Genomic DNA, 13,549 nt, shown 5'->3' with positions numbered 1-13,549 from the left:
CCTTGTCATTGCTCCACTCGTAGACTTATGCCTCCACCTCATTCCTCCATCCAGTACCACCACTGAGCCGTGAAGACCATGAATTCGCTGCGCGGATAATGGCCGGATCGTGCGGAATGGCGACTCTCTTTACCTGCTTGGCCCACGAACAGTTGAAATGCTTCAGAGGGTCAGATGACACAGTGCTGAAGTAAAGCTGGCGGTGAAGCGCCCACTTTCTCGCACCAGGAAGATGACTGAGCGGCTCGTACTGGACAATCTTTTCGAACTCGCGATACATTTCCTTCTGCAGGTCATCCCGGAGGCGTCGTACACGAAGGGCGCGGGTATCATCTAGCACTTCCTCGGCAAGTTGCTGAGCCGCCTCCATCAAGCTATCAAGATGAATCGTTTCAAGAGAATGAGGATGACAGATGGCGTTCCTCAAGCCCGTGACTCCGCTGAGGCAGATCTGTCGCGATGCACTGCTGTATGTATGTTCGTCGCGAATGGTAATGCGAAGCTCCTCCACGCCGAAGAGAACTTCTTGAGGCCCTTCGAAGAAAGGACCACGCCGACCAGTTGGGTGGTGATCTTGGTAAGAGTGCCAGAGAGCGGCTTGTGCCAGACTGTAGGCTTTACGAAGGAACCATAGCTGCCGCTCCAATCGCAGGCGAAGCTTGCTTGCCGGGTTGTGACGATAGAAGTGGTCATCGGCAAGACGAATAAGAACATAGAGTGTATGGTAAGCCCCGCGAAGACTGTCACAAGCCGGACAGAAGCAAGTGATCGGGTCCGGTGACCAGCGGTAAGACTCGGCTTCTTGATCCCACGGCGGATGCTCGGAAATCGGGTTACGCGCTTCGGGCTGTGGCGAGTGCTATGCGATTTTCGGCTGTGGTGGGTGGTACTCGAAAAAGGTTCTTCGAAATGGGTTGCGCCGGCGAGAAGATATTGTCGACTTGGCAAAACTTGCGTTGACGATGGAAGCTATGGGCCGCAGTCGCCCTTCTGCGGTTCGAGCTGAATCTAGGGACCAGCTCGATGCATCGGATGGCCTGGATCGAGCGGTCTTTGAAGGAAGCCGACTCAACATGTCCTTTTCGATCACAGTCTCATCAATGGAGCCAGTCTGGCGGTATAGATTTCTGTACTTCACGCCCTTGACCTCGACTTTAAGCTTGTTGTCCTTTGGTCGGTTGATCTCGGCTTCCAGCTCGACTTTGTCTTGCTTGAGCTGTTCAATCTGCTCTCGAGGGTCTGCGATCAGCTTAGATGGGTAGGTGGTGTTAAGCAACATCCTGTCGCTGGCTCCTGTCGACGTGGGTGGTGGAATCCCGAGTTGTGCAGTTCTCGACAATGCGGACAATGAGTAAGGTAGTTGAGTGAAGCTGATTTGTGCATCCTGACTCGAAAGGTTGTTTTGTAGAGCAAGTGCAATGCATTGTCATATAGTGAATGGTGAATGGTGCGTATATCGTTGCTTCGCGCTCCTGAATAAGATTCATCAATTCTCAGTCCATTCACCCGAACGTTTTGAAGTTGTAGTAGCATACAGCATCAGTGTAGCCGAACTTCAGCACCACGCTGGTCAAGCCTGACGCGGTAGTCATTCTCAGCGGCGTTTCAAGTCCATCCATGTTGATAGAGCTGGAAAGTTGCTGGAAAGTTTGAATCAAGAGGCATGTTCGCAAGCAGCAAAACGGAGAAAGGCTGATATGTCGTCAACCGGAAGCGAACATTGCTTGTCTGACATCGTCGGTGGAGATGTCTTTACGGGAACCGCAGCCATGCTTGTAGCTGCAGACTACGTATTGAACGCCTTCGTCGCCAAGTCACTGAGACCCTCTAGCAAGACAATCGCCGCTTTGTTACAGTCCTGGGTCATCGAGCGAGGCTCTGATGTTGGTATTCGTTCGAGCATCGGGCTTCGTGCTGGCTGCCTGCCGAATGAACGAGGATGGTGTCAGATACATATAAGGCGTGGGTCTGGACATGAATGTGGCGAGGTCCACGGATCCTTCGTTCGCGAGCTGATGAGACGGTGTTGCCGTAGAAGAAAAGTGTTTCGTTCTTGCTCGACTGTGATCCCTGTTCGGCGCTAGAGCGGAACCGATCTAGATCCGGAAATAACTTCGGCTTCAATGGAGCATCCAGATGACGATGGAGCATCCAGATGACGATGGAGCAACAACATCTCCTGCACTTCCACCTGCAGCAGGTACTGCTCAGAACTACTGTGAACCATTTGAAGAGAAGTGTCAGGCCATAGAGAGCACAGAAGAAGATCATAGTCATCGAAAAGGACCCCCACGATGGCAGCCACAAACGTTGCAAAGCAGACCATCCGTCGGGCACAGCTATATGGTCAGTACTCCTCATGCCACGAAGACATACATTGTCAAGAACGACCTTGTCACACTGTCTCCAAACCCGTGTCAACAATCCTCATCAAACCTCCTCATCACCACCACTAACACCTCCCAGTCCCCGGCTCCTCCATGCGCTTCCTCGAAAAGTCCCGGGGCATAGCAGCCGTCGACTCCATCGCCTACGACCTCGAAGACTCCGTAACCCCCAGCAAAAAGCCCGAAGGCCGCCAGAACGTCCTCGAAATCCTGAACCGTGACCGCGCCCCAGGAATCCGCGAACAAGCCGTCCGGATCAACGCCGTGGACTCTGGCTACGCCTTAGACGACCTAACCACGATCCTGAAAGGCAAGAACCTCGACGCCATCGTCGTCCCCAAAGTCGACGCCCCCAAAGATCTCCACTTCGTCACGGACGTGCTTCGACAAATCCTTCCCGAACGCCATTCCGCTGGCTCAACGAACCCCATCAAGATCGTCGCCTTAGTAGAATCCGCCCGAAGCGTAATGAATCTCAACTCCATCTGCGCCGCATCCCCCTACCTCTCCGGCCTAACCTTCGCCGCCGAAGACTTCGCCATGGACCTCTCCCTAACCCGGACCCCCTCCCTGCACGAATTCCTCTACGCCCGCTCCGCCATCGTGACCGCCGCGCGCGCCCACAACCTCCCCAGCACCATCGACCTCGTGTCCACGACGTTCCGCGGCGAGGAAGGGAAGCGGCAACTCAGGGAGGAGTCTGAGAATGGGAAGCGGTTTGGGTTTAATGGGAAGCAGTGCATTCATCCCGATCAGGTCGGGGTTGTGCAGGAGGTTTTTAGCCCGGGGGAGAAGGAGGCGGAGTGGGCGGTGAGGGTGGTGGTTTGTGATGAGAAGGCGGATAGGCAGGGGAGGGGGGCGTGGACGTTGGATGGGAAGATGATTGATGTGCCGGTGGTGGGGAAGGCGAAGGCTATTGTGGCGAGGGCGGAGGTTTGTGGGTTTGATGTTGCGGCGTTGAAGGAGAGGTTTAAGGACGAGGAGCCGCAGTGAAGTGGTTAAAGCGGGAAAGTTGTACAGGACGCTGGTGGTGGCGGTCGGGATCAGCACCAATGACAGTAGACGATATGAGAAGCAGCATTCATGCTTCAACGATCCGTGATGACATTACTCTTGCATTCCATCTAAACGATCTGGGAGGTATCTCTAAGCAACTGTACACTTGAAAGGCAACCCACATGGTCCCTTGCCATCATCCTTATCCTTCTCTTGAGGCGCAGAGGTCGTCTGCTGCGGTGCCTGGGTCTTCGCTTCAGGCTTGGTGGTGGTGCTCGTAGCACTTGCGCCAGCAGCAGCCGCTCCAATTGTTTGTCCACTACTCGCTGCGGCCTTCTCTTGTTGTTTTCCAGCGGCACTGCCATCCAGTCACGCGAAGTTGACCTTGGAGACGTGGCCGTAGAAGGCCTCACCTTGCTTGCGGGCAAGCTCGAGTTCGTTCTTGGTTGGTTGGCGGGATCCGTCGCCGGCCTGTAAGTCAGAATGTCAGCATGCCGTAAGGTGTCCCATTGCGATATTGCTCGAACTTACAGCAAAAGTACCAGCACCCCACGGAGTTCCACCACGGACCTCATCGAGGTTTGCCAAGAGAGCGAACGTAGTCTTGTACCCCAGAGGAACATAGATGAAACCATGGTGAGCAAATGTGCTCATGGCAGCAATAGCCGTGCTTTCCTGGCCACCACCAAGCGAGGCAGTCGAGACGAAGAGACCAGCGTACTTGCCCCAGTACGCACCGCTCTGCCACTGGCCACCGGTCGAGTCCCAGAAGGCCTTCCACTGTGCTGGGAAGTTACCGTATCTGGTTGGGATGCCGAAGAGGAAGGCATCGTATTGCTCGAGAGTCTTTGGGTCGGCGAATGGGATGGCGGAGTCCTGCGGAGGTGCGTGCATGGCGGTCAGGACCTCTTGTGGGAGAGTTTCCTTGATCTGGTAGAGGTCGACTTGGCCGCCTGCGGCGCGGATGCCTTCAGCTTCGGCCTCCGCCAGCTGGCGAATGTGGCCCCATGTTGAGTACTGGGTATACAATGTCAGTGGGAGGTTCTGGCAGCGCAGCATAGCACAGCTCGACATACGAAAACGATTGCGATCTTTGGTGCCATTTTGAGTAAGAGAGAATTCGTCAGGACAAACTGTGTGGGAACGAAAAGGACTCAATCAGTCTTACAAGGGCATGAGGCCTTCTTAACCTTCTCCCACCATCTGGATCTGCATCAGCACATCAACACGAGAATACGCGCCTGCGAGCTTGAGCTGCTGGTCCAGCGATTTCCAATGCCTGGGGGCTGGGTACTGCGTCTCGAGACCATACCACGTCAGGCAATTAGCTGGCCATTCTTTGATTCAAAGTAGGGGTAGCGCTGTCCGGAAGAGGGCAGAAAGCGATTGACCGATTCATTGCCGGCTGCATAAGAGGGCTAAATGGCTTTCTAAGGATTGGAAATGGTGCTGGAGCTGCAGGTCGAGGTGGAGAAGGAGGACTAATCACGTCGAGATCACGTCTTCGACCCGCGGAATTGTCGGCGAAGGTATTCTTTCTCTTCGGCGATATTGCCGATCGTCTTCCTTTGCTGGAGGTGCCGGAGCTAAGTTGCTGACACGAAGGCGCTGCTGCGAGAATTGATGTGACTCGCGATAGCCAAGGGCTGATGTAGGCGTGGTACAGTAGGGCAGGAAAGAAGGTCGAGGATGACCGGCTAGCGACCGGATGCTGCAAACAACTGCCAAGCCTGGCAGATATTCGGGTCCGGCTGATCACAAGCCGGGTTTCAATCTGTGACCTCAATAGCAAGCGCAACACGGTAACAACATCTTGCGGTTTGAGCACCAACAAGAGACGTCATATCACTCTATCAACTCGTCGACACCAGGCGGCTTGGTCGTGATAATGGCGGCCGACGACGATGAAGATGACTACCTCAATATGACCTTTGATGCGGCGCCTACCGCCAAAGAAACTTCTCTGCAGCGTACAGCACGTCTCAAGCGTGAAGCCGCCGAGCGAGGTAAGACCAAGTCCAAAGCAGAGCGTGAAGAGGAAGCGCGTGAAAAACGCGAGCAAGCACTTGCCACCGAGCTCGATACATCGAACAAGGGTGCGAAAATGATGGCGAAAATGGGCTTCAAAGGCGGTGCCTTGGGCAAAACGGAGGGGGCTAGGACGAGACCAATCGAGATCAACATGAAGGATGATCGAGGTGGTATCGGAATGGAAAGCGAGAAGAAGCGCAAAGTCCGCGAAGCAGCTGAAGCCGTGCAGGATCAGGTCAAGCGAACCAAGTTGACTGAATCCGAGTATCGGGAGCGAAGCCGCACAGAGAGGGAGGAGAGGCGGCAGGAAGGTCAATGGTGGTCTGCTATGCGACTCTTGGAAGGCTTCGAGGAAGACGGCGTACCCAGGTCAGCATCTGACGCCACTACCAACAACCCCAGCACCGCCACTGCAGACTCAACACCACCCGGAAGGAAGAACCCACCCTTACGATCCATCAACATTCTCTGGCGCCCACTTGCAAAGTCACGACTCGAGAAGGAACGTGAAAGACGCATGCGTTTCGACTTGGCACAGAGTCTTTCCAAACGTGCGGACTACGATGATCCCGATGCTGATAAGGACGATAAGCTAGCTTTTGGCACTGAAGTCGAGGAGGATCTTGATGAAGAAGATCCCGAGCTGGAAGAGGTCGAAGCACTTCTGGTTGGTGAGCGGCTTGAGAGGATTCTTGCACATCTGAGAGAGAAGTATCATTACTGCTTCTGGTGCAAGTATCGCTATCCAGATGCTGGGATGGAGGATTGTCCTGGCTTGACGGAGGATGAGCATGGTTGATGTGCACTGCTGGTACGACAGACCACTGGGATGCTGGGTGCTGGGTGAGCGCGAGGAGATGCCTCTGAGCACGACTTGCCCCTGCGGCTGATGTCGTCCTGCTCGACACACGCAACGTGATGCTTGAGGCTCGAAACAGTGGAGGTATGCATACTGGTCAACTTGCGGGTGGAGCGCCCATCTCGCCCTCGCCCTTCAGTAATGTGGACGCGAGCTTTCCCCAGGTCAGATTCGTCGGGCCCACTAACGCTTGACGCCTGCCTTGCTTCCGGAAACATCCATCCTGATGAACATTTTGGTGCATATCTTCCGGTTGAGAATCGAGACCACCGACGCAAGAGCAAAGCGCACCAGAATCAATAGCGAGGAGAGCATGCACAGCAGGTTCTCCTTGCAGCAGCGCACCTGCTCGTTGAACTTTCAGCAGAGCGAACATGGCATTCTTCCCCAGGGCCCCGAAGCATCGAGGTTGTTGAGGGTCTGGACTGTTACCTGGTTAGCAGAAAGCTAGTTACGTCCGAAACAGTTGAGGATGTATCGTTTGACACCTGCCACTGCACGCAGATCCGGCTCACACTTGCGACTACTTTCAGGGTCGCTCAGCGAGATTTCATGCTACCCCATCGTCAAGCAGTAGTCACTGGGGTAGTGCGGCTCTAGCTGTGGCAAACCCGGCATATCTCTACGTAGCTCAGCGCCGCTCATGCGAGCACGCGACTGCGCAACTGTGCGATCGCATGTCCGTCACCTGCTCCATGGAACCGGTGTTCAGCACACCGCAAGGAAGCAGCATGACAGCACACCACAGCAACGATCCCGCAACATGGTGACTTGGACGCTCTGCGTCTCGCAAGCGATAGGTCTCATGACGTCGGCAACACCTCGTCACAGTGTTGCAGTATGGCTTGGTGGCTTGTCCCCTCTGCAAGCCACCGCGACAATGACACAACCGCAAAATGACAGCCGGAACTATGGCGTCGTGAGGTGTTGTTGCCAATATGGAGGATCCCGTCTCACTCCAAATGCAAGTGCCCCTCAGTAATCAGCTGCTTGTGATTGGAAGATCTTCCGCCGTACCAGAAAGTCATGCTGTTGTGGCTTCACGTGGCTTGGAAGGCTATGCCGACTTCCTGCGATGGTATCACAAGTATCAAAGTCGCGGCCCCACAGCTCGCTACGACTGGTGGACGACCGACAGGATTGCGAGCATCGTACGCCACCGTCAGTTAAACGTTATGCTTAACCAGTCCCTGCGGGGAAAGATCTGCAGACAATTACTTCTTCCGGCAGGACAAGACAATGAGCAGGTGGCGCTGTCGAGGTCGATCAGCTCCCGAGTAATGCAAGCTCCTCCGACTTTCCCTGATGCGAAGATACTTGTCTCGTCCCCGCTGCGCTATGGACAAACTCGAGATGTTTACTGGATGGCGTTGATTAACATCGCAGCGCAGATTGGACAGCTAATCTGACCGAGGAACTTTCTTCGTACCAATGTTTGGATCGCCTAGATCATGACCAGAACAGGCTGAGCGTTCGCACACAGAGGCGCTACACCCCAGATGTATATAACTGCAAAAGGACGTTGCACAACGTCCTGATCTAGAACGTGAACAACCTCAACCTACACCTCACTTCACAAGTCATCATGAAGTTCACAACAACTCAAGCGCTCCTTGCGCTGGCACCACTGGCATCTGCCTTCCCAGCTGCGGTGTACGAGGCTCTTCAGAACGACCCTGCCGTCCAGGCACGGACCGCAGAGATCCTCGCTGAGCGACAGCTCTCCGCCGACTCTGCCACTGCTCTCTTCGAGGCCAACCCCACCTTCTCCGAGAGCCAACTCATCGATGTTGGACCAGGAAGCGGTCACGAGTACACGGCTCCAGGACCTAACGACATCAGAGGTCCATGCCCTGGCCTGAACGCCTTTGCCAACCATGGCTTCCTCCCAAAGAGCGGTTATGCGACGATTACCCAGTTCATCGACGTGACAACAAATGTCGTCGGTATGGGACCTATCCTCGCAGCATTCCTGGCTGTCCTCGGTGCAGTGCTCGATGGCTCAGGCACCGCCTGGTCCATTGGTGGCCCACCACCGGCATCAGTCGGCGGACTTGCTTTGCTCGGTCGCGGCAACGGCTTGACTGGCTCGCATAACAAGTACGTACAAGAAGTTTTGCCTCTACTACGTGGTTTCCAGCATGACTAACCTGTTTCCCTTTATAGGTACGAGTCAGATGCATCCCCAACGAAGCCTGATCTCTACGAGAGCGGCAACAACTACGAGACCATGGTCGACCAATTCCAACAACTCATCGACATATCCCCAGGCGGCTTCGTCGACCTCAACACCCTAGCCAAGCACCGCTCAAACCGCTTCGACACCCAAATTAAGAACAACCCCTACTTCTTTAACGGCCCCTTCACCGGCGTGCTCGTCCAGCCTGCTGCCTACACGTTCATCTACCGCTTCATGGCAAACCACTCCGCAGAGAATCCAGTGGGTGAGCTCAGCTACGACGTCATCAAGGACTGGTTCGGCATCACTGGCGAGTCCGGCAGCTTCGTCGCCAACCAAGGCCAGGAGCGCATCCCTCTTAACTGGTATCGTCGCTCCCTCACCGCTCCATACGAGTCGACCTACTTCCTCGCAGACGCCGCTGCTGCCGGCGCTATCTACCCCAAGTTCTTCAACGTTGGCGGTAACACTGGTACCAAGGACTCGTTCTCCGGCGTTGACGTCTCGGATCTGAGCGGTGGTCTGTTCAACTCTGCTAGCTTGGCACAGGGTAACAACTTCGCTTGCTTTGCCATGCAGTTTGCCGTCCAGGCTAAGCCTGATATTCTGCTTGGTCCTCTTACCCAGCTCACGAGCGCTCTCGGTTCGCTCACGAGCGCGCTTGCATGCCCACAGCTTACGAGCATTGATGAGGCCCAGCTTGAGAGGTTCCCAGGTTACCAGAAGTCGACACAGGATGGCATTACGAAGTAGAAGTGTTGCCAGATACTTTCTTGTATACATAACTTTATTATGATACCATGAACCGTCGGCCTTCATCGGGCGCAGACAATTACTAGAACGTGAACATCATCACTCGTTTCATTTTCATTGTGATCGACTCCGCTTACACTTACCATCCGTCTACAGCATTGCTCTCTCGTCATTCGGCACCTGATCCTCCCAAACCACGAGGCACCTCACTTCAATGCTCTCTCCAGGTGGACCCTGATCCATCGGCGTCTGAATGGCGCAATGCGGTGCACGTCTTGCGACATCCGTCCTGGAGTCAAAACACCTATCAAGAACGAACATTAGCATTCCCTCCTCAAGTCGCACCCCTCACTACCAGCACTCACTTGATCAACAGGACCTCATCCTGCTTCATACCACTCGGCCAGTACCACTTATGTCCCGGGTTAGCCGCCACCTGCCAGAGCTTCTGATTGGGCTTCTCCCTCGTCAGATCGTCCTTTTCGGGCCCGTAGGGACTGTTGGGTATGCCTGTACGCAGTGTATAGTAATTGGCGGGGAGCTGCGTGGGAATCTTGAGCGTGATCTCACGTAGGTCTGAATCGGGCACTGTGCGGGCATCGCAGACTGTGCAGAGCACGGTACGGGAGCCGATGTAGATGGAGCTGTTGACAGCGCTGAGGCATGTGATGAAGATGAAAGCGTTGATCTGCTAGGGGTTCGCGGGTGTCTGGCTTGAGAGGGCGCCTTTTGATGCTTTATTAAGGTATAAGGAATCAGAGGTTGTTTACAGACCAAGCGTTGGTAATGCCCCAGCGATGGTTCTTGGTTAGACCTGCAACATCAGTGCCGACCTTGTCACGTCCGGCGACAGTATTGACGGTCCGAGTGGCGCCATCGTAGGACTAATCGATGTGCGCAAACATTGCTGGTGTTGCAAGTGGTATCGGCTCATCGTCCCTGAGCTCCTTGGGCATATCTAAAGCCTCCCGATGCGAATCCTTACGAACAACATGCGAGAAGACGTACACATGACTCGCACCAGTCCTGGCCGCTGCTTAGCAATGGGGTAGAGTTACCGGAGACAATGGGTCTTACAGCTCTTTCAGCATCTTCTCGACCTCGCGGTAGTATCGCTCTCGGATCACTTCTTCATCCCCGAAGTCTTTCTCGGTGGTTGGGTAGCGGGCCAGCTCGAAGCCATGGGTGTCGAGAGAGAAGAATTCCTCTTTGCCCCGGAGATTAGTGATCTTGACAGCGTGCGAATCGAATGTGCGCCGTCTAGCTCCTACAGTTCCAATGTAGTACGAGGTGGGACCGCCGCCGTCCTCCGGCGAGAGGAAGTACTGTATGCTCGTGTCGATCGATTGTGGTGCTGCTGCCTTGTGGAGATACGCGGTGGCTCCGGGAACGGGGAGAAGTCAGCTCTCATATAAGTTGCATAGATCAGGATGTTGCAGCTGTGAAGTAGGGCATGTCGCTGACCGCTGACATCCGTCCAGAATCGAGCTTTGGCTTTTACAAGCATCTGGACCTAAAGACCCCTAGAGCTTACAGCGTGAGCTTGCCTGCCAGGATAGGTGCTTGCAAAGCAGAACACCAAGCGGCACTGTTTCGTGCTTGATGATGGTCTCGGGTCCTCGCTTTCGTAGCCGTCACGAGCAACGAAGTTCGCGACGCTGATGCATGGTCCCACAATGCACATACTGGCTTGATGGGATTAGGTCTCGAAATTTCTCACCGGCCTGTAATGTGACATTGGACTGCGAGACAGTCGTCAGCAGCCAACGCATCGAACAGGTGTGTTGGATGCTTTCAAGGTCTTCCCCTCGGATCGTGCAGTTCAATGCAGCTCGCATTCCTGTCGACTGTCACTCGTATGCGGTTGACTGATCCACGCCACTTGACATCTCTCAGCCTGTCAGCCGCTTGCCGTTCTCAGTATGGCGAGCAGTCTTGCATGTTACAATTGACTCACGTCCAGACAATACCCCCGGACACAAACTCGGTAGCATGCATGCCCGAACCCAAAGGCTCCAAGAGGTCGAAACCCATTCCCAGCGACCACAACTCCTCGTCTTGCAGACCCCATTCGAACGTGAAGTCAGTAACAACACCGCCGGCTGTCCCGGGAGGCAGCATCGACTCCTCTACTAGTCTGTTGTCTGGAGCGCCTTCAACTACAGTCTCATTGCGGCGAGGGTTCGATGTATGTGAGTCGCTCGGAGCAGTGAGCACACTGTCTTGCAGGTTGATCCTCTGTTATTGTGTCGAGGAGGTGCCGACGTCGTCACTACATTTGACACGCCTGAACATCCTATCAAAGCCTTTTGCCATAGAGTAGATCATGTGGTCTGAGCCCACTTGACAGTTCTGCAACAGACGAATGACACGCTCGATGAGATGAAACGTTCGTTGAGGAGCATCGATGGTGATTCCGATCGCATTCCATCGTCGTGCCAGCTTCATCAGGAAGACCACCGAGAAAGGGATGATGGAATGCAAGTACAGAGGCATGCCCGCGATCTCATCGGCATACGTGGGATTGTCCAGAAAATGTTGAAGGACCATGTGCGCCGCTTCGACTGCTTTGAGCGCCAAAGGGCGCAGACTCGCTGGGAGAGCGTTGATCTCCTGCAAAGATCGTCCGCGTAGAACGAGAGAGTTTAGTACGAGATTGCTGAAGTGGTACTGTAACTCTACACTTCGCAGTAGGTGCAATGTAGCGTTTGACTGGTCCATCGCCCTCAGACCATTCCACCTGTCTCTCCAGGTCTGTATGTTGTCTGCAAACCTCGAATGATCGAGTACAGCGGCTTCGTCTCCCGTCATAGCACGCCTGGGCTCAAGGCCGAACGTATCGAAGGCTCTGCTGAGAGCCACGAGGCCTGTCAACTCAGCGATCAGAGCTCTATCTGAGTTGGTGCAAAGATCTGAGGTGAGAAGCATCTCAAATTCCTTGATGGGTCTGAGCTCCGACATCACGGGCGGTCGTCCATATGCGATGCTGCTTCGATGGTCCAGAACATAGAGTAGATACCATAGTCGGGCACGTTCCAGCTGCTCCTTTCGATCCTCTTGGCTCATTGAGATCTCATGGAAAGCTGAGTGGAAGGCATGATGAAGGTTTAGTTCTGTTGCCATGCGTATGCACAACCCCGAAAGCTTCCAGCTCAGGCAAGGTTCCCAGAGAGCCGCGATGCAAAGTCCGCGGATGTCATCAAGAGTATGGACACGATCGAACATCACCGAAGAGACCAAGCCCATGAAATTGCCGTGACAAGTCTCGTGCAGTGCTTCCTTGCCAGGTACGAGTAAGGCTGCGACCAGCATCACTGCTGTGAACAGTACAGTTGAGGACGCTCTCAACGACTCCACAGTGGCCTGCGGCGAGATAGTTGCAGATATGAGATACTGTGACTGCTTCTGTTGAAACACTGACAGGAGATGGTCAGCAGCGGTCATGGTCAGCAAATTTTCAGATCAAATCATGGTCTCTACGCCGCATGCCTCCTTTGCGCCGGAGCTTTACAGAACGAAGCTGACTTCGCATTCCGTTGAGCTGCGTAGCTTCAATAAGACTGCTCATCGGGTCTGGAGATACAGAGCGCTCTTTGCGTTCGGTCGGCTCTTGCGAGTTAGGTCGAGTGGCTCTCGGAGGCGCTCTAGGCCGCACGATCGAAGGCGAAGCGTACAAATCCAGTGCTGGCATGTTCGGCTTCTCAAGCACGTCTTCAAGAGCTCTTCCGAGCTTGATGATTGTTAGCTGCATCGGGACGGTCTCCGCTTCGCCGTGGATCCATGACTTCTTTTCGCGGAGACACGACAGACCTAGTCTGGCGCAGCGTGAGCATTCGTGAGCCTGGTCAGCGGCCTCGCATTTGACCTTGAGCCGGCGACAGTTGGAACATGACTTGCTGTGGCGTGCAGTCTTGCCGTTGCTGGAATCATGTGCTGCGATTGCTAGCTTCTGTCGCTTGCGTGGCGTGTCGTCTTCGGTCTGCGATGCCGTATGGGTATTGATGCTGTAGTCAGCCATAGTGAGTGTCGTGCTTACCCAGAGATCGATGATAGAGGGATGACAAGGGAGAAGACCGATGGCAGTCGGGGTTCCACGCCGGCCTTGGCCATGGCCGGGTTGAAAGAGGGGTTCGGTATTTTGCCGTTGCAGGTGACATGGCTGCCATGCACCCTCGTATACACAGCACGGGAGACATCTGCAGGCCAAGCTTCACATAAAGGTCTGTGACTTGTCGATGTATAGCAGTTGGAGGAAGAAAGAAGTTTGGTCGAAGAAGTGCGTGAGATGGTTTTAAGGTTGAGCACAGACTGTGGCGTTTCGCCGGGTCTTTCCAGTTCACATTT

At 54.5% G+C, this 13,549-nt stretch overlaps 8 protein-coding genes across 8 annotated transcripts; 3 read left to right on the top strand and 5 right to left on the bottom strand.

The window, feature by feature from the left end:
- Positions 1–25: 25 nt before the first annotated feature.
- Positions 26–1,279, bottom strand: CLAFUR5_20244 (uncharacterized protein; the record flags this gene model as incomplete). Its single annotated transcript, XM_059463080.1, has 2 exons — positions 26–859; positions 1,091–1,279. The coding sequence occupies 2 exons, from the start codon at positions 1,277–1,279 to the stop codon at positions 26–28; spliced, it is 1,023 nt and encodes a 340-aa protein (XP_059318919.1).
- Positions 1,280–2,294: 1,015 nt separating this feature from the next.
- On the top strand, positions 2,295–3,380 carry CLAFUR5_07882 (Citramalyl-CoA lyase, mitochondrial; the record flags this gene model as incomplete). Its single annotated transcript, XM_047907030.1, has 2 exons — positions 2,295–2,346; positions 2,467–3,380. 2 exons carry the CDS (start codon positions 2,295–2,297, stop codon positions 3,378–3,380), a joined length of 966 nt encoding a protein of 321 aa, XP_047759791.1.
- A 372-nt stretch (positions 3,381–3,752) lies between these two features.
- Positions 3,753–4,486, bottom strand: CLAFUR5_07881 (Minor allergen Cla h 7; the record flags this gene model as incomplete). Its single annotated transcript, XM_047907029.1, has 3 exons — positions 3,753–3,854; positions 3,915–4,400; positions 4,460–4,486. 3 exons carry the CDS (start codon positions 4,484–4,486, stop codon positions 3,753–3,755), a joined length of 615 nt encoding a protein of 204 aa, XP_047759792.1.
- Positions 4,487–5,271: 785 nt separating this feature from the next.
- On the top strand, positions 5,272–6,213 carry CLAFUR5_07880 (G patch domain-containing protein 11; the record flags this gene model as incomplete). Its single annotated transcript, XM_047907028.1, has 1 exon — positions 5,272–6,213. The coding sequence occupies one exon, from the start codon at positions 5,272–5,274 to the stop codon at positions 6,211–6,213; it is 942 nt and encodes a 313-aa protein (XP_047759793.1).
- Positions 6,214–7,858: 1,645 nt separating this feature from the next.
- CLAFUR5_07879 (Dothistromin biosynthesis peroxidase dotB) lies at positions 7,859–9,205 on the top strand (the record flags this gene model as incomplete). The annotated part of the gene is made up of 2 exons (XM_047907027.1): positions 7,859–8,373; positions 8,440–9,205. The coding sequence occupies 2 exons, from the start codon at positions 7,859–7,861 to the stop codon at positions 9,203–9,205; spliced, it is 1,281 nt and encodes a 426-aa protein (XP_047759522.1).
- Positions 9,206–9,355: 150 nt separating this feature from the next.
- Positions 9,356–10,296, bottom strand: CLAFUR5_07878 (Hydroxylase/desaturase CTB9; the record flags this gene model as incomplete). Its single annotated transcript, XM_047907026.1, has 4 exons — positions 9,356–9,509; positions 9,571–9,849; positions 10,091–10,231; positions 10,283–10,296. 4 exons carry the CDS (start codon positions 10,294–10,296, stop codon positions 9,356–9,358), a joined length of 588 nt encoding a protein of 195 aa, XP_047759521.1.
- Positions 10,297–11,446: 1,150 nt separating this feature from the next.
- Positions 11,447–12,649, bottom strand: CLAFUR5_07877 (Transcriptional activator of proteases prtT; the record flags this gene model as incomplete). Its single annotated transcript, XM_047907025.1, has 1 exon — positions 11,447–12,649. The coding sequence occupies one exon, from the start codon at positions 12,647–12,649 to the stop codon at positions 11,447–11,449; it is 1,203 nt and encodes a 400-aa protein (XP_047759528.1).
- Positions 12,650–12,662: 13 nt separating this feature from the next.
- On the bottom strand, positions 12,663–13,315 carry CLAFUR5_07876 (uncharacterized protein; the record flags this gene model as incomplete). Its single annotated transcript, XM_047907024.1, has 2 exons — positions 12,663–13,209; positions 13,242–13,315. 2 exons carry the CDS (start codon positions 13,313–13,315, stop codon positions 12,663–12,665), a joined length of 621 nt encoding a protein of 206 aa, XP_047759527.1.
- Positions 13,316–13,549: the final 234 nt, after the last annotated feature.

The sequence above is a fragment of the Fulvia fulva genome, chromosome 3 (genome assembly GCF_020509005.1).
Source record: "Fulvia fulva chromosome 3, complete sequence".
Lineage (NCBI taxonomy): Eukaryota > Fungi > Ascomycota > Dothideomycetes > Mycosphaerellales > Mycosphaerellaceae > Fulvia > Fulvia fulva.
This window is presented reverse-complemented; position numbering and strand designations above follow the sequence as displayed.